The sequence below is a fragment of the Chiroxiphia lanceolata genome, chromosome 27 (genome assembly GCF_009829145.1).
Source record: "Chiroxiphia lanceolata isolate bChiLan1 chromosome 27, bChiLan1.pri, whole genome shotgun sequence".
NCBI classification, from domain to species: Eukaryota; Metazoa; Chordata; class Aves; order Passeriformes; family Pipridae; genus Chiroxiphia; species Chiroxiphia lanceolata.
Genome location: NC_045663.1, coordinates 1,481,558 through 1,506,444, shown reverse-complemented (window position 1 = coordinate 1,506,444; position 24,887 = coordinate 1,481,558). Strand labels below are relative to the sequence as shown.

General features: G+C 57.8%; 3 protein-coding genes across 4 annotated transcripts in view; 1 reads left to right on the top strand and 2 right to left on the bottom strand.

The window, feature by feature from the left end:
• Positions 1–4,200, top strand: part of UPF1 (UPF1 RNA helicase and ATPase) — a 21,204-nt gene extending 17,004 nt beyond the window's left edge. For both annotated transcript variants that reach the window (XM_032711784.1, XM_032711785.1), the window contains exons 19-24: positions 455–629; positions 1,322–1,403; positions 1,917–2,078; positions 2,195–2,412; positions 2,996–3,118; positions 3,238–4,200. In XM_032711784.1, the coding sequence (XP_032567675.1) occupies positions 455–629; positions 1,322–1,403; positions 1,917–2,078; positions 2,195–2,412; positions 2,996–3,115 (757 nt within the window). In that variant the 3' untranslated portion in view covers positions 3,116–3,118; positions 3,238–4,200. The remainder of the gene's footprint in view (positions 1–454; positions 630–1,321; positions 1,404–1,916; positions 2,079–2,194; positions 2,413–2,995; positions 3,119–3,237) is intronic.
• On the bottom strand, positions 4,060–24,887 carry CERS1 (ceramide synthase 1). Its single transcript, XM_032711787.1, has 7 exons — positions 24,666–24,887; positions 17,562–17,721; positions 16,272–16,452; positions 14,553–14,714; positions 13,573–13,720; positions 12,911–13,059; positions 4,060–12,397 (listed from the first exon to the last, which is right to left on the bottom strand). Exons 1-7 carry the CDS (start codon positions 24,885–24,887, stop codon positions 12,355–12,357), a joined length of 1,065 nt encoding a protein of 354 aa, XP_032567678.1. The 3' UTR covers positions 4,060–12,354.
• On the bottom strand, positions 8,205–10,293 carry GDF1 (growth differentiation factor 1). Its single transcript, XM_032711786.1, has 2 exons — positions 10,009–10,293; positions 8,205–9,062 (listed from the first exon to the last, which is right to left on the bottom strand). Exons 1-2 carry the CDS (start codon positions 10,271–10,273, stop codon positions 8,233–8,235), a joined length of 1,095 nt encoding a protein of 364 aa, XP_032567677.1. The 5' UTR covers positions 10,274–10,293; the 3' UTR covers positions 8,205–8,232.

Sequence of the window (24,887 nt, the reverse complement as noted above, 5' to 3'; positions counted from 1 at the left end):
GTGTCCTTCCCCTCTGTTCTCAGGACAGATCCCTTCCCTGCTTCTTTATCCCTTCCAACAACCATTTTTGGACCATTTTTGCTTCTAAGGGATTTGATTCCAAGACAGGTGATGTGGAATCCAACACGATGTTGGTTGTCTCCCTTGTTTTCTGGGAGCTTTGGAACCCAGCAGGAGGTGGTGGCTGTTGGCACACACTGACGGGTTGGGCAAGCCTGGAGGAGGAAGTTTGTGACTGTTGAGAAAGTGGCTGCAGCAACCTCCTTCCAGGTGTTTTGTCATGCTGTGGAAAACATCTGCTGTAAACAAACCAGTTTGCACCTCCTGCTCTCTTGGCTGCTTCAGCTGAGAGATGGATTTGGAGGCTGCTCCAAATCATCAGTGTTTAATTTGATTTACAACATCGATTGATTTTTAACGAACTTAACTCGAGCTCCTCTGCTGCTGCACACAGGTATGGAGTAATTATTGTGGGGAACCCCAAAGCCCTGTCTAAGCAGCCACTCTGGAATCACCTCCTGAATTACTACAAGGAGCAGAAGGTGCTGGTGGAGGGACCACTGAACAACCTCCGGGAGAGCCTCATGCAGTTCAGCAAACCCCGCAAGCTGGTCAACACCATCAACCCCGTGAGTGAGCCCTGCTGCCCCTCAGGGCTGGCACAGGGGGCACTTGGGGGTCTATTGATTAATTATCAGTTGCAAATGGGTGGAATGAACAGTCCCCAGCACAGCCTCACACCCCTGGAACTCTCCATGACCTGGTTGGTGTGGTGGGACCCGAGGAAGCAGCTGCTTCAGCCGTCCCTAGGTTGGAATTTTGGGGGTTTTTAAGTGCAGAGTTTCCTGAGGGGTGAGTTCTGAGGTGAATGAAGCATAAAGGAACTGCTCTGTGTAGAAATGGCAAGCTCATGAGGCAGATGAACATCACAGCATTGCATCAAACCCTCAACCTGCAAGTTTTATACTTGATTGTTTAACATAAAATAAGGAGTTGTTGGGGGGGAGCTTGTCAGCCATCACAGGATAGTGGTGTGAGTAGAACAAGGGGAAAAACTATCACCAGAGCCTTCAAATAGGCTGAAAACCCATCAACTGTTTCACACTTGGAGAGAGGCTGCCTGTAAAATCTGAACTCCTCGTGGTCAAGCTGCAGCTGAAATAATAACCAGAGGTTTTCCGTGTCTTGGGACTAATTCATTTCCTCAACACTTGCAAACTGGACGTGATCCGTGGGGTTTTACTGGGTTTTTATTTCACTGAGGTTGCAGGGCAGAGTTTTCAGGGTAGAGGCTTTGTCTTAACTCCCCTAATCCTTGCAGGGTGCCCGTTTCATGACCACTGCCATGTATGATGCACGTGAGGCCATTATTCCAGGATCTGTCTATGACAGGAGCAGTCAAGGTAAAGGAAATTCTCAAAATTAGCACCTTTATAGATTGATTTTTTTGGTTGGTTGGTTTTTTCCCCCCTAACTCATCCTTGAGGTGTGTGGTATTTTAAACACTTTAAACATTTAAATGTTACAAGAGCCACTACAGAAAAATACGGATTTTTAGGACTGAAAATGTTCACAGTCTGCCTGGTTTTTGCTCTCTGTATATATAGAACCCCCACCAGTCTAACTGGATGTCTGAAAAACGAGGGGAAAAAGGGAGCGTGTGAAGCATTTCAGGAATCTCAGATGGTTCTGTGAAAGAGTAACTGTGGGAATGAACATGTGTTAAGATGAGCTTATGGAATTTTCAAGCGTGGAACAAACAGTGAACCAGAAATACTGGTGCTTCCTGGCCTGTCCTTACCATTTCTGGTTCATCCTGCTCACGAGGCCTGATAATGAAAAGCAGGGCTACGAATTGATTTTTGAATATTCAGGATGCCTGAGATCGCTTTTCCTCCTCCTCCCCCCCTCTGCAGGGCGCCCATCCAACATGTACTTCCAAACCCACGACCAGATTGGGATGATCAGTGCTGGCCCCAGCCACGTCACTGCCATGAACATTCCCATCCCCTTCAACCTGGTGATGCCCCCGATGCCACCCCCGGGATACTTCGGCCAGGCCAACGGACCCGCCGCAGGTACCGGGGCTGGGAGGGGGCAAAACCCCCCAATTCCAGGGCTGGGAAGGATCAAGGAACTTGTTTGCATGAGCCAAACTCCTCACTGCTGGTTGGGATCCAACCCCTTCTTGCAGGACGTGGGGCTCCCAAAGGAAAGACCGGTCGTGGCGGGCGCCAGAAAAACCGTTTTGGGATTCCCGGGACGAGTCAATCCAACCTTCCCAACAGCCAAGCGAGCCAAGATGTGGTGTCCCAGCCTTTCTCCCAGGGCCCCCTGACTCAGGGCTATATCTCCATGAGTCAGCCTTCACAGATGAGTCAGCCTGGGCTCTCCCAACCAGAATTATCACAGGTAAGCAGCACTGGGTGAGCGGTCTGGTCTGGTCTGACCTTTTCCTGGGATTTGTGTCGGTGTCTGTGTGTGCAGGCACATCCTTCTTCTGGCACTGGGGGAAGTGAAACTGGAACCATTTCGTGCTCCTGCACTGTGTGACTCTCAGAGCACACTGGGGGCAGAAAGGTGAAGTGCTGCATGTCCAGCCCTCAGCCTTAAAAAAAAAAAGCAGGTTTCACTTCATTCCATCCTTCTCTTTGCGAGCAGGGCATTAACTACTTTTCAGAGCAGACGGGGGAGAGGAAAACCCTCATCTCAGAGTTGTTCTCATTTCTAAGGGGTACTATATTTTAGCAGTAACTGTTTACATTTTAGAAGCAGAGTATCTGAGAGAAAGAGAGAGAGGGAGGGAGAGTCCCTGCCTCGGAGCCTTAACTTTGAGCCACCAAAACCCCCTTTTTGACACAAATTCCGCACCAAACCAGATTTTAATAACCCAAGCAGACCCTCAGACTTTAACCTGGGCCCCCAGGTGTTCTGAAAGCTTCGTGAGGGAGCACCTGGGGGTGATGAGGAGCTTTACACAGCCTTTCCCTTCCAGGACAGTTACCTTGGTGATGAGTTTAAATCCCAGATTGACGTGGCGCTGTCACAGGACTCAACTTACCAGGGTGAACGTGCATATCAACATGGTGGAGTGACGGGACTGTCACAGTATTAGAGTGTAAGAACCTCAGGGGGTCCCTCCTCTGCTTCCTCCCCCTCCTCCAAGCTCCTGGAAGGTTTGTGTGAGCAGTGCTGGCCCCTAACACAGCCCCCTTTTTTTGTCTCCTCGCTTCCCAGGTTGAGGAAGAAGAGCTAAGCTTGCGTGGAGCTTAGTTCATCAGCATTTTATTCTGGGTAATAAAAAAAATAAAATAAAATGGATACCTGTTTTCCACTGCTAAAACTGAAGCACCACTGTGTGAGAGCAACAGGAGAAAGAAACCAACCAACGGAAAGAGAGAGAGAGAGAGAGAAAGAGAGAGAGAGAGAAAGAAAGGAGCGCGCGAGAGAGCCCACTGCTATAGCTCACTGAGACAAGGAGACCGCGGAGGAGAGAGAGCCCTGACGGACCTGCTGGCGCCTCGCTGGGAAGGAACTCACCCCAAAAAATGAGTGGTCAGCTGAGTCCCTGCTCCCCCAGTCACCCCCACGCTCGAGAGAAGGGCCTTAAAAAAAAAAAAAAAAAAAAAAAAGCCCCAAAAAAAAAAAAAAAAAAAAACAGGTTTCACTTCATTCCATCCTTCTCTTTTGCGAGCAGGGCATTAACTACTTTTCAGAGCAGACGGGGGAGAGGAAAACCCTCATCTCAGAGTTGGTCTCGTTTCTAAGGGGTACTATATTTTAGCAGTAACTGTTTACATTTTAGAAGCAGAGTATCTGAGAGAAAAAGAGAGAGGAAGAGAGAGAGAGGGAGGGAGGGAGAGTCCCTGACTCGGTGGCAGCAAAGCCAAGCAGAAATCCAGCGGGATCCAGCCGATGCTCAACTCTGAGATGCAGGTTTTGTTGTCCAACACTGGCTCTGAAATCTTAGTTGTCATCGTGTCGCCCACATTCTGAACGGGTCTTTCGTGACGAGGTGGTTTTAAAAGAGATCCTTTCAACAAAAGGAGCACTGAGTTGTTTTTTTGTTTGTTTGTTTGTTTCGTTTTGTTTTGTTTTTTTCTTTTAAAAAAAAAAAAAAGGAGTTTGTCTCCGAATTCTTAGTGGTGGACCTGGGAGATCCTTGTTCTGAGAAGCTTATATTAAAAAAAAAACCAAAAAAAACCAAAAAAACCAACAAAAACGAAACAAAACAAAAAAAAATATGTTTCAAACAAATCTTAAATTAGAGCACCAAACCTTGAGAACTTTTTTCAGTGTGATTTAAAGTTGCAGCAATCAGCCTCTTCTTCCTACATTGGATAGCAGTTAGAGTGAGAGGAGCCTGCGCGCTCGGGCAGGAGGAGGGTTTCAAAGTGTTTTCTGTCTGCTTTAATTGGCTACTGTCTGGACTCTACTCTGTGAAAAACAAGCCTTTCTGTCAGATGAACTTCGTGCTTGATAAAGGGGGATTGGGGTTCCTGTGCCCTTCGGCCCCTGGAGGGAAGATGCAAAACAACAAAACAGCCCCTGCTTTGACTGCCGCAGATCTGGGGGGGAGACGGAGCGGAATCCGGGGATTATACTGGTGTGGAAGGAAAGACTCCACGGCTCCAGGTGGGACTCATGGACAAAGCAGGCAGTTTTTGGTGGAAGGTGGCCTCTGAGGAGCTGGGTTTAATTAGAGATAATGGGTCAGGCTTTGGCGTGGCTTCTTCTTGGGTGAGGGAAGCAGGGAGGTGCCAGAGCCGGGTGTTGTTGGCAAAGCGAACCCGGAGCAGCTTTTTTTTCAGGTAGTGGCCACGGCCGTGCCATCCATGCTGGCTGGTGAGTCAGGACTGAGAACAGCACATTAAAGAGAAGCCATCCAATTTCTAAGTTGTACCCATGTCTTAACCAGTCGTATGGGAACACTGGGAGCGTTTTTATTTCTGTCTAAACCTTTCTAGAAGCAGCAGAGAAGTGACAATTCCTGCAGAGCCCCCTTTTTACCAGATCCCGAAATCAGACTGACCTCTACCTCCCAATTGGCCAAGAACAGTAGAGAATGATGTGCTAACCTGGGTGTTTTTCAAGTTGGAGATAAGTTAGCTTTATACTCAAAAGGGCTCCAAGTGTTTCTAGTCTTTTTTTTTTGGGGGGGGAGAACTCAAAAATACCTCTCATATGAATGTACTTCGACGCCGTGAAAACCCCACTTTTTGTACCTGGGGGGGGGGGGGACAGCCCTTCCATTCCTGTCCTTTCCGTGGGTTGTTGCCCCTGCTTTCACAACCTGTTCTTGCTGTAGTTTCCCCAGGGTGTCTCCCCTCACCCAGTGCAGCCCCCCCCCAGTACCCCAGGACACGAGTTTTCACCCTTTGCCTTCGGTCCCGACCGGAGTCCGAGAACTGCGAAAAACCAAACCCACAACCCCATTCTTTTCTCATCAAAAGCCTCCAGAGTTTAGACTTCTAAAAAAAAACCAGTGAAAGAATGGAGACACAGGCCACCTTCCTTCCTCGTGGGATGGACTGTTTTATTTATTAACATTTGCCGAAGGGCTTTTTAATTTTTTTTTTGTTTTCCTTCCGTAGGCTGCGTAGTTGGCGTAGACTTTTCTGATAGGTTTGAGCTGGACCCCTCTGTGCAACGCTATCCATGAGTAATGTAGCCCCCTCCTCTCCCCTCACCCCTTTATTTCACTGCTGGGAATGCTTGGCCTCTGCTTTGTGCTGGTTTTTTCCTTTGTAGCAGTTAACTCTTGAGTTTTACAAATCCAGACATCAGTGCTAGCACGGTGTTTAAAAAAAAAAAACAAACCTCTCTTTTGATTTTTTTCTTCTTTTTTTTTTTTTTTTTTCTGGTCTCAGTTTGTTTTAAAACCTGTTTGTCATCAATAAAATATGAAAATAAACAGCTCTTGCATTCAAGGTGGCCCCTTAAGTTTCAATGAGGAAACCATGCAACGTTCATTAAAGCTTAGTCTGATTGTATAAACTTCAAGTTTATTACTTTTTTTAAACACAGACTAGTACAAAAGTGGTGGTGGGGGGGGGTGCATAGCATGGGGGAGGGAGGGGTGAGCAACTCAACTGGGAAAACTGGGAAATGCCCCAAACCCTGTTCCCTGCTCCGAGCCCTGGGGGTGGGAGGGGGTGCAGGGTGGGAGCCCCCAGGATTTGGGAAAGGCTGGACCTGGAGGGGCCCAGTCCAGCACTGCAGTAAACATGGACATGGCTTTTCCCTGTGGCACAGGGCTGGGGGCTCAGCAGAGCTGCTCCTGGGGGGGTTTAGGCCAGATCTGGGCACCACCCCGGGCACAAACTCCTTGTAGCTGCTCCAGGGTGGCTCCAGTGGCTCCCTGGCTGCAGGAGGGGGGACATTTGCCCTTTGTGGTGTTGGAGGAGCAGGTCAGGAGTCCCCTCCTGGCCCCAGCACAGGAACAAAACAATTAATACTTCAAGGTTTGATTTTTTTTTTTTTTTTTTTTTTTACTCTTGATCTTAAATCTGGGATTTAACTCCCCAGAGTTAACCCTACTCTAAGCCCTTAGAACATCTTCAGTGGTTGAGGTGGGTTTCAGCAGGAGCAGGGCTGGGCTGGGCTTGCCCTGGAGCTCTCAGGAAAACACCTGGGGGGGAAAAGATTAGTAAAAGCTACACCTAAAAGTACCCGAGCTGCTCCGGTCTTGGTCTTCAGCTACACATTTTAGGGGGTGTTGTTAAGCAAGAAAACACCATCACAGGGGACCCCCACAGTGGTTAAACCCTCAGTGCTTGCCACGGGAGGGGGGGGGAAGGAGGTGGTAAAACTTCATCAGACCTCGAAGACGAAAACAGCAGAGAAAATAAACAGAGGCCACGGGGGCAGGTTCACAGTTCCAAAAAAAAAAAAACAAAAAAAAAGAGCGAAAAAATTCAAGTCTAACTCGGACTCCTGTTCTGTTCCCACCCCTTACCCTAAAATAAAAAAAAAAAAAAAAAGAAACCCAAAAGTGGTGTCAGGAAAGCCCCACCTGAAGGGCCGGGGGTGGCTTTGAACAGATACTCAGGAGCCAGGCCCAGGATTTAAACCTTGAGCTGCTGGAAAACTTGGAGCCCACGCGCTGGGAAGTGGAAGAGAAGTGGTCAACGAGGGGGGGACGGGGCAGATTTGGGTCCCTGCTGCCCGGGGCTGCTCGTTAGGGGCATGAAATACCACTGCAGGGGCCCGGGGCCAACCCAGAAAGCAACAAATAAACCCAAAATAACCCTAAAAAACGCACAAGGGCCTGAGAGCTCTGCCCGTGCCTGGTGCTCGGCTGCCACCTGGGGGGGACACAGGGACAGAGGGACACACGGGGACAGAGGGACACGCAGGGACAGAGGCCACCCCGGGCTCATCCATTTGCAAATGAGGTAAATTAATACTGACACAGCGGGTTGGGAGGGGAGAAGATGCCACCGACTCCCTGCCCATGCCCCCCCCTCGGGCCACAACGTCCATCCTGCAGCTCCCAGGGGGCTTTTTGGGGGCAAAACCTCCGTTGCATTTGGCCACCGACCACCTCTGGCCCCCCAAGCCACCCTGTCACTGTAAAACCAGGGCTGAGCTCCCCCAGCCGGGGAGAAAACCTCGTGTGTCCCACCCCAGGGGTGGGATTTGATCACCCAGAGCTCGTGCCCTCCCACCACCCCTCTGTCCTGCAGCAGCACCAGTCACCTCCTCCCCTCACGGCCACGCCCGGGGACCCCCCAGCCCCGTTTCACCCCCAAAAGCCTTTTGTGCCCCCAGAAAGGTGCCCAGCCAAGGAACCCAAAGCACCAACAGCTCAGGGGGAATCTGGGACTCACAGCCTGGTCCTGGCACTCCCCTGTGGAGCAGGGAATGGAAAACCAGCACCAGGCTTGATCATAATCCCAGCCCAACACCCAGGTAGTCCTAAACCACAAGTCCAGCCCTAAACCACAAGTCCAGCCCTAAACCACAAGTCCAGCCCTAAACCACAAGTCCAGCCCTAAAAAACACAACTCCAGCCCTAAAAAACACAACTCCAGCCCTAAAAAACACACCTTCAGCCCTAAATCACAACTTCAGCCCTAAACCACAACTCACTCCAGCCACCATCCCTTCGTGCCACCCCAGAGCTCTCCGACCCCCGACGCACCCACGGGAAACTCCCCGAACAGCGGCACGGAGGGGATGGAACCACTCGGGGCTTGTCCCCCCCGGCAGCCACCCCCTGCTCCCCCTCTACCTGCAGCCACACTCGTCCACCACCATGTCCTCGTAGTGCCGCAGCACCACGTTGTCGCTGTTGTCGTAGTAGAGGATGGAGATGGGGGAGAGCCTGACGGGGACGCAGCAGGGCTGGGGGGTGCCCTGGGGGTCCAGCGAGTGCACCATGGTCTGCAGGACGGCGTGGTTGGTGCTGTTGAGCTCGGCCGTCAGGGGGAAGGGACACTCCCCCCGGCAGTAGTTGGCCAGGTAGCCCTGGGGGGCGATGATCCAGTTCTCCCAGCCCACGTCGCTGAAGCTGATGTGGAGCCGCCGCGCCCTGCACAGGTTGCTCGGCGTGAGCGGGGGGAGCCCGGCACTCCTCCTCCTCCTCCTCCTCCTCCTCCGGGGGGCCTGGCACTGCTGGCTCAGGGTCACCACCAGCAGGGAGGTGTCCAGGAAGGAGTCGATGCCGGAGCAGAGGCCCCGCGGGGCCCCGCCCGCCCCGACGATGCCCGCCGAGATCTCCAGGATCAACCCCAAGCTCCCGCCGCGCATCCTCCGCTCCCTCGCCGCCGCCGCGCTCAGGTTGAAGAGGAGGGACTTGTGCAGCTGAGCAAAGGACTGTTCCACCAGCGGGCTCCGCCTGGGCTCGGGCACCCCCGGGGGGGACACCTCGGGGGTCTGGAAGAGCCTCAGCTCAAAGACCTGCCCCCGGCGGGAGGGGTGGTAGGAATTGTGGTGGAATTTGATCTCCAGCTGGGCCATGGTCAAGCGCTCGCCCTCCTCCAGCACGGAGAGGTTGAAGAACAGGCGCTTCCGCAGGCACAGCCACCCCCGGGGCTGCTCCTCGGGCATGAAAGGGCCTGACAGAGAAGGAGAAATAGAGGTGGGGGTGGTTGGACCCTCGGGCTGGGCAGGATTGGCCTCCCGGGGCTCCAATTTGAGCACAGCAAGAGGTTGGATGGAGCACTGGCAGGGTTGGATGGAGCTGATGAGGCTCCTGACATGGCCTTCGGGAGGGGCTGGAGGCACAAACTGGGCTCCAGCCTGTGGCACTGGGATGCTGCAGCCATTCCAGCATCTCCTCTGGGTGCTACTTCACGTCTCAAGGTGTTATTTTTCCCCAGCTACAACCACCTCCCCCAGGACAGGGAGTGGGTTGGGATGGAGGGGAAAGGAGGGCAAAACAGCAGCAAATCCAGGGAGCTGCCTGGTTTATCCAGCCCTTGGTTTCCATGGGAAAACCAGAACCACAAGAGAAAGGAGCTCTGTGGTGCCTCCAGACCTCAAAGGGACTGAACAGTTCCCAGTGAACTGAGAAGGGCTCTGAGGGGCTGAGCAGCCAGAGGTGCTGTGGGGTCAGCCAGAGGTGCTGTGGGGTCAGCCAGAGGTGTGGGATCAATGAGGAGAAGGGGGGACACAGCCAAAATGCTGAGCATCCCATCCCTGCCTGACCCTGCACCCCCAGACCCGGCCACGGAGCCACATCCCCCTGCCCAGGTGAGGAGTCACCTCCACCACCGTGAGCCCAACAGGCCAATCCAGTCACCTGGGATCCAACCAGCACCTCTGGGTGGCTTTAGGGGGCTCCAGGACAGCCCCACACCCTCACCCCTAAACTGAGAATAATCCATCTGCAACATCCCCAGGGACCCGAGTTCACACAGCAGGGATTTCTCCTGGAAACCAGCTCTGGGCACTGCCCTGTCCTCCCTCAGCCTCAGGGAAAGGAAGGAATGAGGCAAAGCCTCCCATCCCAGAGAATGAGGGGTCTCCAAAAGCCCAAAAGCCCCAAAAACGTGTCTGTACCTTGGTCAGCGAGGACACGGATGATGTTCCCGGGGACATTAAATTCCTCCACCCTACAGGCATCCACGGGGTCTTTGTCCCTCGGGGGAGGCGTCTTTCTCTTCTGGAAGATCCTCCAGAGCACGGGGGGCACCGGGACGGGGGTTTTCGGGCTGGGCTTGGTGCTCAGGCCCAAGGATTTCAACAACAAACTCTCCTGCACGTTCAGCTCCGACCCCAGGACGGGGCTCAGGAGAGCCCAGGCCAGGCTGGGGAGAAGCCACATTGCCCCTGCCCTGCTCTCCTTCTCCAGACAAAGGGCAGCCCGGGCTGGGGACCCGGAGCTGAGGCCAGGGGGGTGTTGATTCCCTGATTGGAGCCTTTGATCTGCTTAGTGCTCAATTAGCACAGAGGGATTCCCGGGATTGGGCAGAGGGTGTGAGTCCCTCCAGGCTCCCCCCTGGGGACCTGTTAACCCCTTGGTGCTGCTCCCACAGCCTCTCCCACATCTCCACGCCCTCGAGGGCAACAACAGCATCAGTGGTGGCAGGGAAGGGGCTGCTCTTCCCACACCAAACCATCAGTGGTGGTAGGGAAGGGGCTGCTCTTCCCACACCAGAACATCAGTGGTGGCAGGGAAGGGGCTGCTCTTCCCACCCCAAACCATCCCTGGTGGCAGGGAAGGGGCTGCTCTTCCCACCCCAAAACCATCCCTGGTGGCTGCTCTTCCCACACAAAGCTCCTGGGAAGCCCCACGTGCCGCAGACATCCCCCCCTGGATCCAGGGGCGGACACAGAGCCAGGTCTCCCCTTCCTCCCTCCCCCCAAATCAGCTCTTTTTGACGCAACCACAGCACCAGACAAAGCTTCTCTCTCAAGGCCATCGACTCCCAGCACATCAAACCATCAAAGTCTTGCCTCACACAGTGCCCTGCCCTCAGGACACACAGCCCGGGGGGGTCCCTGCCCCAGCTGGGCAGAGGGGTCCCCGTGTCCCCCCTGTCACACCCCCAGTCCCTTCCTGACCCTCACTGCAGAGCAGCCACCTCACACCCCCCCCAAAACTGGCCACCAGCTCAAAGCCAACGCTGTAAAATGGTGTTTATCCCCCCTGTGATGACCAGGGACCCTCATTCCCCCAACCCCACCCTGCCCCAGCTCTGCTCCGGCCTGTCCTGGGAGAGCAGCTCCCCTCATTTCCCACAAATCCCGCTGGAAGCCGAGGATCCCCGGCACTGAGACACCCCTTGGACACTGCTCAGAGGAGGTGACAGGTCCTGCCACAGCCTGGGACAGTTCCCACCAGCCCCAGCCAGGAACTTTCCCCCCCTGGCTCACACCACGAGCCCAGAGCTGAGTCCACACGACAGACCAACCACGGGAAAACCAACCCGGCAATGAAACATGGAATTAATGCCCTGGATCCGCTGCCCCGTCCCCAGCAGGGAGCTGGGGGTGGGCAGCAACGGGACAGCTCGGTCTGAGGGACTAAAACCCACAGGGCTTCCCAGGACAGGGACCCCCAGCCCAGCCTGGGGACCCTCCGGGGCTGGAGCTGCCTGGAAAACCAACCCAGGGAGCAGGAACTCTTTGTTCTTCCCTGGAGCGAGTGGGCAGCACCGGGGGAGGGTCCAGGGACCCCCAGCAGGGGCTGGGACTGGTGTTTGAAGCGACTGTGAGACCTACACAGGCTTCTTAAGCAAATTAAGTCTCTCCTGGCTCTCACCTGGCGGGACAGGAGGCTGGAATAACGCTGGGACAGGAGGCTGGAATAACGCTCCAGGGTTGGTTTTCCAGGCAGAGCCGCTCGCGGGAAGCGCGTGTGTGCCCCAGACACGGGGTGGGCAGCTCCGTGCCAGCGACCCCTCCCGAGGAGGAGAGCTCCGAGGTGCCCTTCATCACCTCGAGGTGCCCTTCATCACCTCGCTCGGCGGCTGGAGCAGGGCTGGCTTCGGGCTCCCCTTCCCGGGGCAGGAGAGGAGGTTTTTCCCTCCCCGGTTTGACGCTGGACCCTTCAGGGAGGGTCGGTGGGAGGGTCCAACAGCAGAGTCCGGGGAATCACGGCGGGATTGAGGACGGGAGGAACACCAGGGGACCCAAAGCCAGCTCCAAATCCTACCTGGGCCAGTAAAAGCCACCAGTCTCCCAACTGAAGGGGGGCCACGGGAAGCCCCCCCAGCACCAGGTGAAGCCTGGTCACAGCCCCGGGAGGGGCCCGATCCTGTCAGTGGCATCTGTTCCCCGGCTCCGGGCAGGGGAGGGAAGGGGGTCAGGGATGAAGTTCTCCTCGTGCCTTTCCTTCGCTGGCTCCCAGTGCAGGGTCCTGGTCGGTCCCAGGTCCTGGCAGCTGCCACGGCCACGCCGCCCTCACAACCTCTTGTCCTTCACGAGCCCGTTCCTGAGGTGCAGCCTGTGGGGGAGCAGAGCAGCACTGGGTGGGCCTGGTCCCCACACCCACCGTCCCCCCTGGCTGCTGAGGTCACCCCTGTCCCAGCAGGATTGTCCTGTTTGTCCCCACTCAGCCACATCCCTGTGGGATCCCCCAGCACAGCTCAGAGGGAGCAGCCCCAAGCACAGAGCCGGTCCCACGTGGAAGGGCTGGGTGAGGATTCACGGGACAGAGATGGGTGGGCACCCCACGATGCCCAGGCGTGGATTTAAAGTCCTTCCTGGCACCTGTAGCAATGTTTTATACCCATCTTCCAGCCTGGGGGTGAGCCCTGTGACAGCAGCTCCAGGGAGGTCACCAGTGTCCCTTCCCCTCACCCACAGCTGCCGTGTGTGTGTCATCCGTGGGAGTGTCCAAGGCCAGGCTGGAGCGCCCTGGGATAGTGGGATTCGTGGGGTGGCACTGGATGATCTCCATGTTCCTTCCAACCCAAACCATCCCACGGCCCTGAGTGCCATCCCCCTGCCCACGTACCCTTCCTTCAGAGCCTTGGGCAGTTGGATTCCAGCCTCCCTCTTCCGGGCCCTGGCGCTTTTCCCGGTGTCCTCCACGTCGTACTCGCGCACGTCGTTCACCTCCTGCATCTGCCCCATCAGCACCTTGGCCACGAACAGGACGATGTACTGGGAGGGGGGAGAGACACCCTCAGACACGGATCCCAAAGGTTTGGAGCTGTTCCACCCCCCCCCAGACCCCACGTGGGCAGGGCAGCTCCCCCCTGGACGCGGCTCAGACCCCCGGCAGAATTCCTGCAACTCCCCTAACCCTAACCCTGATTTCATCCCTCAGGATGATGGAATGAGGCAGGATGATGGAATCAGGCGCTCCCCTGCTCTGCCTGATGCGATCCCCCCACATCCACCCTTTCCACCCCCTCCCCAGCTCTTGGGGGGGTGCCAGGACCTTCACACCCTGATCAAATCCCAGCCTGTCCCAGCCGCTGTTGTCGCTCCCTCCCCACGGATCCTTCCCCATGGAATTCCAGCACAGGAGCCTCCCCAGACACTGACAGGGTCTTCCCTCCTCCCCTCCAAAGCCTCTCCAGCCCTGCAGCCCCTGCACAGGCAGCAGGCACTGGGCAGGAGCAGCGGGGAGGGAGCAGCAAGGGCGGGGGTGGCCGAGCTCCCCCCACTCACCAGGAACCAGTAGATGTTCATCAGGGTGAGGATGAGGAGCAGAGCGTTGAAGAAGAAGTAGAAGGGGATGTTTGGGACTGACTGGAGGCTGGAGTAGCAGGTGGCATAGAGGACCTTGAGGGGGAACCAGTAGAGACGGAACCAGAACCTGGTGGGGCAGAGGGGCAGCGGGGGGTTAGTGGCCCCCCAGGAGAGGAGAGACCCAGCCCAGCTTCCCCAGCACGGCCTCCTGCTCCTGGCATCTGGTTTGGGATGGGTCTGGCTCCAGGCAGGGCTTCAGCAGACCCAGGGAAAGGGAGAACATCGTTCCTGTGGGCACAGCAGGCTCAGGGCAGGGGCAGGTCCACGCTGCAGGTTGTCCCAGCTGGGCGGGGGACAGGAGGGGAGAACAGCTGGAAGCTTTTCCTCATCCTGTGCACCCCCAGTTTATCCCCCAAAATGAGCCTCTTGTTGCCCCTCTGCTTTTTTGGAGCAGCCCAGGGAGGGGGAGGCAGGGCTGAAAGGACGAGGAGTGACAACCTGCAAGTCACTCATCCCCATCCTCCATCCCTTTGTTTCCCTCCTGCCGCGGCCCAAGAGGAGCAGCGAGGGCTGGAATCTGGGACAGCTCTGCCTCCCTTTTCCTTCTGGTAAAAAAAACCCAGCTCCTTGCTGCTGAACCCGGGAAAAAACGGGAACAGCTCCTCCTCCCCTGGGGTCATTTGTCACGCCGGGAGCACAATTTCACAGGCACTTCAGTGGTGACAGACGCCAGAGCGACTACAGAGGGATTCCGAGCCCAGCCAAGTGACTACAGAGGGATTCCGAGCCCAGCATGGGGCCGAGCTCTGCGGGAACCTCTCCCCAAACCGACTTTGAAAGGGCTCAGTTCCCATCTCACGGATCCCAGGGCGCCGAGGGGTGTTGGGGAAGGGGGGGTGGTGGTTCACAAAAGCCGGGCAGGAGGGTCGGGAGAGGGATCAGGGGGGGTCCAAACCCACCAGCTGACGCTGAAGGTGAGGCAGCCCACGTTGGAGATGACATCGTTGAGGCGGTGATAGACCCCCCCCCGGTGCTTGAAGTACACGTTGAGCTTGGTGAACTCGAGCTGCACGTCACTGATGTCGTGCAGGAACAGCACCAGGATCCCCACGTTGTGGTACCTGCGGGAAAAGGCAGAGGGAGGGAGGGAGAGGTGGGAAGGTGGGATGGAGGGGGGTGGGTTGGCACCCATGGCCCAAAACACTGGGGGCAGATTCCTGGAGCAATCCCGAGGGTCAGGTGTGGGTGCAGGGGATGGGGAGCTCTGGGATGGCTCAGGAGGGTGGAGGAAGGGGAGAATCCACACTGGCTCTGCTCTGAGTCCAACACGCTGGGAACAGGATTCCCTGAGCAATCCAGAGAGCCAGACATGGATGCAGAGGCTGGGGAGCTCTGGGATGACTCAACAGGGTGGAAAAAGGGGAGGAAGGGGAGAATCCTCACCAACCCAGCTTCGAGTCCAGCACAGATTCCCTGAGCAATCCAGAGAGCCAGACACAGGTGCAGGAGCTTGGGAGTTCTGGGATGGCTCAGGAGGGTGGAGGAAGGGGAGAATCCACACCAGCTCTGCTCTGAGTCCAACAGACTGGGAACAGGATTCCCTGAGCAATCCAGAGAGCCAGATGTGGCACAGCCACGTGGGAGCAGCAGCTCAGGAGCCCTGGGATGTCTCAGGAGGGTGGAGGAAGGGGAGAATCCACACTGGCTCTGCTCTGAGTCCAACACTCTGGGAACAGGATTCCCTGAACAATCCAGAGAGCCAGACGTGGATGCAGAGGCTGGGGAGCTCTGGGATGGCTCAGGAGGGTGGAAGAATGGGATAATCCACACCAACCCAGCTCTGAGTCCAGCACAGATTCCCTGAGCAACCCAGAGAGCCAGACATGGCACAGCCACGTGGGAGCAGCAGCTCAGGAGCCCTGGGATGGCTCAGGAGGGTGGAGAAAGGGGAGAATCCACACCAACCCAGCTCTGAGTCCAACAGACCGGGAACAGGATTCCCTGAGCAATCCAGAGAGCCAGATGTGGCACAGCCACGTGGGAGCAGCAGCTCAGGAGCCCTGGGATGTCTCAGGAGGGTGGAGGAAGGGGAGAATCCACACCAGCTCTGCTCTGAGTCCAACAGACTGGGAACAGGATTCCCTGAACAATCCAGAGAGCCAGACATGGATGCAGAGGCTGGGGAGCTCTGGGATGGCTCAGGAGGGTGGAAGAATGGGATAATCCACACCAACCCAGCTCTGAGTCCAGCACAGATTCCCTGAGCAACCCAGAGAGCCAGACATGGCACAGCCACGTGGGAGCAGCAGCTCAGGAGCCCTGGGATGGCTCAGGAGGGTGGAGAAAGGGGAGAATCCACACCAACCCAGCTCTGAGTCCAACAGACCGGGAACAGGATTCCCTGAGCAATCCAGAGAGCCAGATGTGGTATCATGTGGGAGCAGTAGCTCAGGAGCCCTGGGATGGCTCAGGGAGGGTGGAGAAAGGGGAGAATCCACACCAACCCAGCTCTGAGTCCTTCCCACTGGGAGCAGATTCCCTGAGTGACAGACCCTGGCACAGCACAGCCACGTGGGAGCAGCGGCTCAGGAGCCCCGGGATGGCTCAGGGAGGGTGGAGGAAGGGCAGGAAGGGGCAAATCCACCCCCAATCTGCCCTGGGGAGCAGGGGGGCCTCACCTGAAGGCGTAGGAGGAGGCGATGAGGGTGAGGGTCACCACGTGGTGCAGCAGCATCACCACGGAGTCCTTGCGCCACGTGTCCATGTAGGCTGTGGCGTAGATGGAGTGGCCGTAGAAGCTGCCCTGCAGCAGGTACGCCACAGCAATGTCTGTGGGCACCTCCATGCCCTGCTTCCAGCCTGGGGGGGCACAGAGACGCTCAGGTGAGCCCATGGCTGTGATCCCAGAGCCCCTGGTAGCAGGGAGGGGGGTGCAAACACCGGGGAGACCCCGCATGCCGCCGGGCTCGGGGGGTCCAGCTCCCTCCCAGGGTGTCGTGGATGCAGAGCCCGGGTGGGGATTCAGCTACCCTGGCTCCCAAACTCTGCCTCTGGCATCAAATTCCCTGCTGGGCCTGAGAGAGAAACCTTAATTTGGTGTCCATGCCAAGGGATTTGGTGTCCCTGCCCATGGCAGAGGGTGATCTTTGAGGTCCCTTCCACCCCAAACCACTCCATGATTTGATTCTCACCTGCAGAGCCTGGATGGGGATCCAGCTACCCTGGCTCCCAAACTCTGCCTCTGGCATCAAACCCCCTGCCAGACCTAAGAGAGAAGCCTTGATTTGGTGTCCCTGCCAAAGGATTTGTTTATTGTCCCTGTCCATGGCAGAGGGTGATCTTTGAGGTCCCTTCCACCCCAAACCACTCCATGATTTGATTCTCTCCTGCAGAGCCTGGATGGGGATCCGGCTATCCTGGCTCCCAAACTCTGCCTCTGGCATCAAACTCCCTGCCAGACCTAAGAGAGAAGTCTTGATTTGGTGTCCCTGTCCATGGCAGGAGGAGAAATGAGATGATCTTCAAGGCCACTTCCACCCCAAACCATCCTATGATTCGATTCTCTCTTATAGAGCCTGGATGGGGATTCAGCTATCCTGGCTCCCAAACTCTGCCTCTGGCATCAAACCCCCTGCTGGACCTGAGAGAGAAGCCTTGATTTGGTGTCCCTTACAAGGGATTTGTTGTCCCTGCCCATGGCAGGGAGTGGAATGAGATGATCTTCAAGGTCCCTTCCACCCCAAACCACTCCATGACTCGATCCTCTCCTGATTAATCTGCTCACCGCCCTCCAGCCCCCGCTGACTCCCCCTGAAAGAAATGGTCAGAGCAGAGCCCCTCGTGCCCTTTCTGCACCCACAACATCAGAGAAAAGGAAATTTAGGGGTTGTCTCCTCCTTCTCTCACCCCCAGCTCCCATTCCCGTGGCCAACCCAGACCTCCCAATCCACCCCTGGCTCTCACTGTACCGTAAAAGACGGAGGGGGGGTCGTGGAAGAAGGGGTAGTCGGTGAAGAAGAGCAGGTAGGTGCCGTAGGACCAGGACAAGGTGTAGAAAAGCAGCTTCCAGGCACTCTCAGGCATCTTGGCAGCATCTTTTGGCTGCAGGTTGCACCATTCCCCGAAGGGCTGCAGGGAGAGGGGGGAAAAAACCATCAGAAAGGGCAAGAGGAGAGGCCTTGGGGAGCTCAGGGCAGAGATGCCCGACTCTCCAAGGGATTTGTGCTGCTCCAGGGGCAGGAATCCCGTTTTTCTGGCCTTCCTTACAGCAGGAATGAGGGCAAAGGGGCCGGAGAGAGCCTGAAGCAGGGGGAAAAAACAGGTTAGAGATCCTTCCTGGAGCCTGGTACAGTGTGCATCCCACACCTCGGGCACTGCTTCCACCCTCCAGGAGCTGGGCTGAGCAGGGGCTGCTTTTGCAGAACAGAAATGATGAATAAAATAACACAATAACGAATCAAATAAAAATAAAGCCCCGCCAGCACAGGGAAACCCAGGAGAGGAAGCTGCAACAACACCATGCTGTGCAGATGGACCTTGAAAAAGCTTCCAGGAAAGTGTTTTCAGCTGGGGAGGGAAAGGCTTTGGAGAGTCCTGGGCACAGGGCAGTGCCAGCCAGCACTGGGAGCTGGGCAGGGAAGGCTGGCACAGCAGGACCCGCTTTCCCAGCAGCTTTCCCAGCTGCCCAGCACTGAAACCCCGCTGGTATTTCCCCCCTCTGTGGTTTGCAGCACCTTCCCACCCTTTGGGAAGCAGAGACTGGAGGCAAAGCCTCCCCAAACTCGGCTGAAGGCAGGGATGGGGCATGGGTGGCTCTGCTCGTGTGAACCAGGACAAAACTCTCCCACCCCGGGTTCCCCCCACACTCCCAGGGGGGAAAAGGACCACCCAGCCCTCTGGGCCACTCGGGACACCTTGGAAAGGGTAGGAAAAGCAGCTGAGCAGCCTCGGATTTGTGGGAGTGAAGCGGAGCAGCCGCCTCCACCCTCGGTGCTGCGCGTTCCCCCTGCTCACAGGGGCTCCAGGCAGGGATGTTTTCCCCCTCTGTGGCAGCTGAGCAAGGCCAGGCCCCATCTCTGCTTCTCCTCACGGCACTGACAGCCCCCCTGCACAGCCCCCGGGGGGAGCAGGGGAGCCCCAGCCCGGGGAAGGGCTGCTCCAGGTCCGGAGGGAACGCTGATAACAGAGAGACCCCCCCCCCTGCCCTGGCTGGGAGCTCCTCAGGATGAGCCAGATAAGCTGCAGATGAAAACAAAATGCCTGGAAAGTAACTGTACCCCGGCCCAGGTCAGCACTTTCTGCAGCCCCTCGATGCCCCAGGGCTAAATTAAGGCCCCAGCTGTCCCCAGGCAGTGGCTGCTCTGGCTTTTAGCCCCTCTCTGGGTCCAGTTTTCAAAAGGACTCCACTCCAAGGTTCGCCCCGGCCTCAGAGTGCTTAGTTCCAAGCTCTGAATCCCTCAGACCTGGGAGCAGCCGCCCCAGGAGCCTCCAGCCAGAGGCATCTCCCATTCAGAGCGTGGTCGTCACCGAGAGTGGGAACCACTGCCAAGGGCTCTTCCAGAGGGAGCCACGGGAGGGAAAAGAGGAGGGAGCTCGAAGGGTGAATAAATAATGCAGAGACAGAAAGTCCTGAGCCCAGAAAGCATCAATTATTTGTGTCTCCACAGAGTGGAAGGAGCTGGGATGTGGGGACAGCTCACTGGCAGAGCCACCAGTCCTTCAGGGATGCTGAGCACAGCCCCAGACCCCTGCTCGTCCTGGAATGGAAGGGTTGGAAGGGACTCCAAAGATCCAGGGACTCCAAAGATTCCAGATCCCCCAGAAAGCTGGGGCAGGCACAGGGAAGGGAACCAGCAGCAGGCAGGGGACGGGGAGGGGACACGGGAATGTCCCTGGAGCAGGGGGGGAGGCACAAGCCTCCGGGGGTGGAGATGAGCAAGGTGGGGGCTGTCCTCCCGTCACCCGGCTGCCGTTCCCATGGCAACGGCGCAGAAGATGCCTGTTGCTAAGGGTGACGGGGGCTGCAAGTCGGGAACGGCGGATCTGGCTCCGGCTGAAAGAGCCCGGGGCTCTTGGAACGGGGTTTCGCTTAAAGGGCAACCTCCTCTTCCTCCTCCTCCTCTTCCTCCTCCCGCGCAAACCTCCCCCGGCACCTTCTGAGGACAATTAACAGTTAATTGGGGGCTGCGCCTGTTCCCCCGGCACACGAAGGGGGGGGAAGGAGCGGAGCAGGGGGCGAGAACGTGCAGCGAGAGGGGTTCGGAGCCGCGAGGAGAAAGCGGATGGAGGCTCCGCCGCTGCCCACGGCTCCGCTCCAGCGCCAAAAAAAACACCCTCGTAGCGAGAAGCGAACACGTTTTCTCTCCCTTTTCGCAGCCGATCCCTGGGATCCACCAGCGGCAGGACGCGGGCGCTCCCGGCAGCCTGGGAGGGATGGGCTGGGAACTGAGGAGCTGGAATTGGCCGAGTCCCAGCCGTGCCACGTCTGAGCCCCCCCCGGGCACAGCGAGTTCCCCGGAGGGACACAAAGGAATGGCTGGCACGGGGCACCCCCGGCGCCGGGAACTGGCAGCTCCGCGGCGGCTCTGGCTCCATGGGGATGATGGTGATGATGGTGATGATGATGATGAGCAAGCAGAGCTCCGATTCAAAGCCCGGCCACGACCGGCAGCTCCTTCCCCTTCCACGAGCTGCCCAAAGCTCCGTGTGTGGCTTCCCAGGCTCTGTCCCCTCTGTCCCCAGCCTGGACATGCTCCTGGACCTCCTGCCCACCTCAGGGATGGGGCACAGAGCCTGCAGGACCCCGGACTGGTTTGGATTGGAAGGGACTTTAAGGGTCATCCAGTGCCACCCCCTGCCATGGGCAGGGACATTTCCACTGTCCCAGGTTGCTCCAACCTGGCCTTGGACACTCCCAGGGATCCAGGGGCAGCCACAGCTTCTCTGGGCAACCTGTGCCAGGGCCTCCCCACACTCACAGCTGGGAATTCCTTCCTAATTCCTCATCTATCCCTGCCCTTTTTCAGGAAAAAACCAGCAAAAAGTCACCATTCTCCAAACCCAAAGGAAGGGCTCTCCACAGCCCGTGCACCCCAGGGCAGTGACTGACACCCCACCACGAGAAGGGAGTGAGCTGAGCAGGGGGTGAAGTGCTCCAGCTCCCACCACCCCATCCCTGCACCACTTCCAGACAACACTTCCCAGAGAAACACGTGGAAAAAAAAAGACACTATGACGATACCAAGAAAACCCGAGCAGACATCACTTCTCCCTCGGATCCGAGCCCCTAAAGAGAGAAAAGCAGCACAAGGGTCTCCCTGGAGACCCTCCGAGCTGCCCAGGGGGCTGAGGAACCCCCACCCCGAGCCCCGGCGCTGACACAGCAGCGCGGGGAGAGCAGCCCCCGCCGAGCCGCCTCACTCCGGGGGGGAAGAAAGGGCCCATTGTTGTGGCTTTTGTCCCCTTTGGAGCTTCCAGCGTTTGTGCTTCGGGCGAGGGGAGGAAACGGCGGCGGAGCCTCCTCCCGCTCCTCTGCCCTCCGAGTGTGTCGGGTGGTCACTGCTGGGGACGTTCCCCCCTCCCGAGTCACACCTAGGGAAAAATAAATCTTGGGTGGGGAAAAGGGGCATCAGTCGCTGGAAGGGACCCCGGGAACCCTCCCTGTGCAGCTTCCCGGGGCTGCACTCCACCCCTCACTTCCAGCCCGGCTTCCCCGAGCACGTTTTCCAAGGCACACGACACTGCTCCTTTCCAGAGGACACTGCAACGTCCTCCAGACTTGGACACCGCCGGGGAAAAAAAGAGCTGGCAGGTGTCTGGGCCAAAAGTGGAGAACATTCCCCCACTGCAGAACAAATCCTGACCCACCCCCAGCTCCAGCTTTTACACTGAGAGGATTTTCCTCACTCATTTCGCTCTCGGTTCACTCCAGGGGTTTCAATCCCGGCAGCAGAGGCGGCTCAGGGTGGCTGAGGGCTGGAAGCCTCTGCCTGGGTTTGGCTGTTCCAGCCCATCCCCGTGCCCCAATCCCTGGGTTTTACCTGTCTGGGTTCCCTGCCCTGCTCGGGGAAGGAGAACCAGCCCAGGCTGAGCTCCGGGTGATCCAACCTTTCCCGAGTGCAGCTGCCTGGTCCTGTTTCAGCAGAGCTTGGCCTTGGTGCCCTCCAGGGCGTTTAACTAACACAGAGAGAGGGGCTCAGGTTGCTGCTTTTTAATCAAACTCCTCAGGGCTGGCTGGTGTCACACAGGGGACACACCAAGGACGTCAGGGACACCACGGGGGCAGGAGGATGGGGCAGAAACCAAGGAGGCACCCAGGGGTGGGAGCACTGCCCTAGAAGCAGCTTAATCTTAATTTCTGGAGGTGGTTTGCAGCCCCAGTGAGCTCCTGCAGACACATCATCCTGTTTGTGCACTCAGAATTCAGCAGGACAAAGAGCTGAGACCCTCAGGCCAGACCTGGAGGGATGCAGGTCCCTTCAGGGATGCCCACACCCCAGCAGAGCTGACTCTGGGGGTCCTTCCCTGCCTCATAATCCACACTTCCTCAGCTGATTGGGATCTTCCCACCCCAAAACAACCCCTCTCAGTGTTTGCCCCGAGGTTTCCACAAAGAAGCAGCAACAGGACAAAAATTCTTTGCTCTAAGAAGGACGGGAAAAGCACCGACCCGGCCGGGGGGGGGCAGGTGAAAATCCACCCTCACATCCAAACCAAACCCTTCTAATCACCTGCACAGCCTTTTCTGCTTCTCCAACCCAGCTGTGGGACCTCCTGTGCCACAGATGTTGGGGGATAAATGGTGCTGGGAGAGAGAGCAAGGAGCCCAGTGCCCCTTGTCTGACCCAACCAGGGAGCACAGCCAGGGGGAAATGGCTTTGAAACACTCATTTCTCACAGGAGCTGCATGGCCAGAGCTCAGCAAGGTGCTCTTGTGGTGAGAGTCACTTCCTCCTCAGACACAGAGGAGCACAAGGTTTATGGGCTGTGAGTGACAGGCAGGAAGGGAACGTTCCCCAGCCACCCAGAGGGGTCTGTTTTACAACCCCGAGGGTTTCAGTTCCTGCAGGGAACACAGAGAGAGTCCAAAGGAGGAAGAGGCTCCAAGTCTGCACAGGGAAGAGAAGTCCTGAGCTGGGGGGAAGTTCCCTCCTGGGGTCAAACAGGTCTTTTCTCTCCCTGATGTCCCCCCCACCTTGAATGACCCCACTCTGGCACTGCCCCTACGGGGGCCACGAGGCACCAACTTGATCTCCTGATGGGTTTTAGGGGAAAGCCACAACTCCCATCCTTTCCCATGGCAACTCCAGCAGCATGAGAGCAAGAAAAAGCTTCCCATCCTTTTAAGGCACATATATGCAGAGAGAGAGAGTTTTCTCTCCCTACCTGCTGCCCTGGCACTGGGAGAAAGCTGATGCTGCTGGAACCCCGCTCAGCATCTCCTCAGGATCACACATGCAGATGGAGCCACGGGAACCTGCTCCCAGCAACCCCCCCTGGCCCTTCTGCAGTTACAGGTGTGACCCATTTCCCAAGGGAACGACAGCTCAGGAGCTGCCACCCCCCTCCGAGGGCACCCAGTGGGCCCCACCATGACAGGAGCTGTTTGCCAGGCTCTGGAAGGGCCTCAGGCCGGGGGGGAACTGGAGCTCAAAGGGAATTGTCACCAAGAATTGCCTCAAACCTCGGGCAATCCAGCATTCCCAGGTGCTGGATGCTGCCCAGCCCAGCCAGGGGGGCAGGGAAGGAGGGGAAATTCAGCCTGATAAGACCCCCCCCAAACATTCCTTGCCTAAAACCACTCCAGCAGCTTCAAATGACTCCAGAGGGCTCCGACTGGACCCTGCACAAGGTCAGGACTCACCGGGATGAGCAAAGGAAGAGCCCCTCTGAGGGTGGAAGGGCTGGGATAACCTGGGACAGGGATGCAGGGAACTGCCTCTGATCCATGAGGAGCCTCCAGAGGAAGCAGCTCAGCCAAGGAACGAGGCCTCTCCTGGAGCTCCTCAAGGCCTCGTGTCCCTGAGCTCATGGGGAGGTGGGAAAAGAGTGTCCTCTGTGTCCCCAAGGCTGTCCCCCAACCCAAAATCCTCCATCTCCACTACTCCTGCCTTCAAAGCCCTCTCGAGGCCGGGGCAGCCCCGGAGCAGAGGATCCCGAGCATCCCTCTAGGAAAGCAGCGTGGAAGGAACGGGCTGGGACGAGCCATTGGAGGGAGGGGGGAGCTCTGCTCTCCCTCCACGCGTTTTTCGCAGCGAGAAACGCAGCGGAGCTGCTCTTCCTGCTCAGGGACGTCCTGCTCGGCCCGTCCCTCGCAGAGGGCTGAGCAGGAGAGGGGACGAGGGCCAGCCAGCCCCTTCGGAGGCTGGGAGAGCCGGCCGGGAGCATCCCTGCATCCCCACGCTCGCAGGAAGGTCAGCCCGGCACTGCAGCAGCGAGCCAGCCATCCCCGGCCATCCCTCCCTCCCTCCCTCCGCCGCCGGGCAGGGAAGGACATTTTCCATGCAAACCGCGGGGGACGGGCAGAAACGCGCCCCTCTCCTTCCCCCCAGCGAGGCAACAAGCCGGGAATAACCTGGAAGGAATAACCCTCAGCCTCGTCGGGATGCAGCGATGGGGATGTGGAAAGAGGGGGGGGTGGCTCTCCCTGTGCAGGGGAGGGGGGGGATGCTCGTTCCTCCGGGATGCAGCCGCGGGGGAAGGCAGGGAACGAGCCGGGAATAACCTGGAAGGAATAACCCTCAACCTTGTCGGGATGCAGCGATGGGAAGGCGGAGGGGAAGGGAGCGGCGGGGGGGGCTCTCCCGGTGCGGGGGGGGCTCTCCCGGTGCGGGGGGGGCTCTCCCGGTGCGGGGGGGGCTCTCCCGGTGCAGGGAGATGCTCGTTCCTCCGGGACGCAGCCCCGAAGGGGGGGAGGAAGGCGTAGGGCGCATTTCCCACCCCCAATCCACGGCGGACGCGCATCCCACCCAGGGACAGAGACGGGCGATCCCCCAAAGGGACGGTGTCCCCCCGGTCCCCCCCATCCCCATATCCCCGTCCCCCCCCCCCCTCCCCGCGCGGCCGGGACTGACCCGAAAGATGCTGCGGGAGCAGGCGCAGCGCAGCGCGGTCCAGCCCAGCGCGCAGAGCCCGCACAGCAGCACCTCCGCCCAGCCCAGGTGAGCGTTCTCGGCCCAGGTCCGCCTCGCCAGCTCCCAGCCGCAGTCCCCGCAGCCCCGGGCGGCCTCGGCCAGGCTCCCGTAGCCCCGGCGGAGCAAGGTCCCGTAGCCGGGCATGGGCTCCGGAGGCGGCAT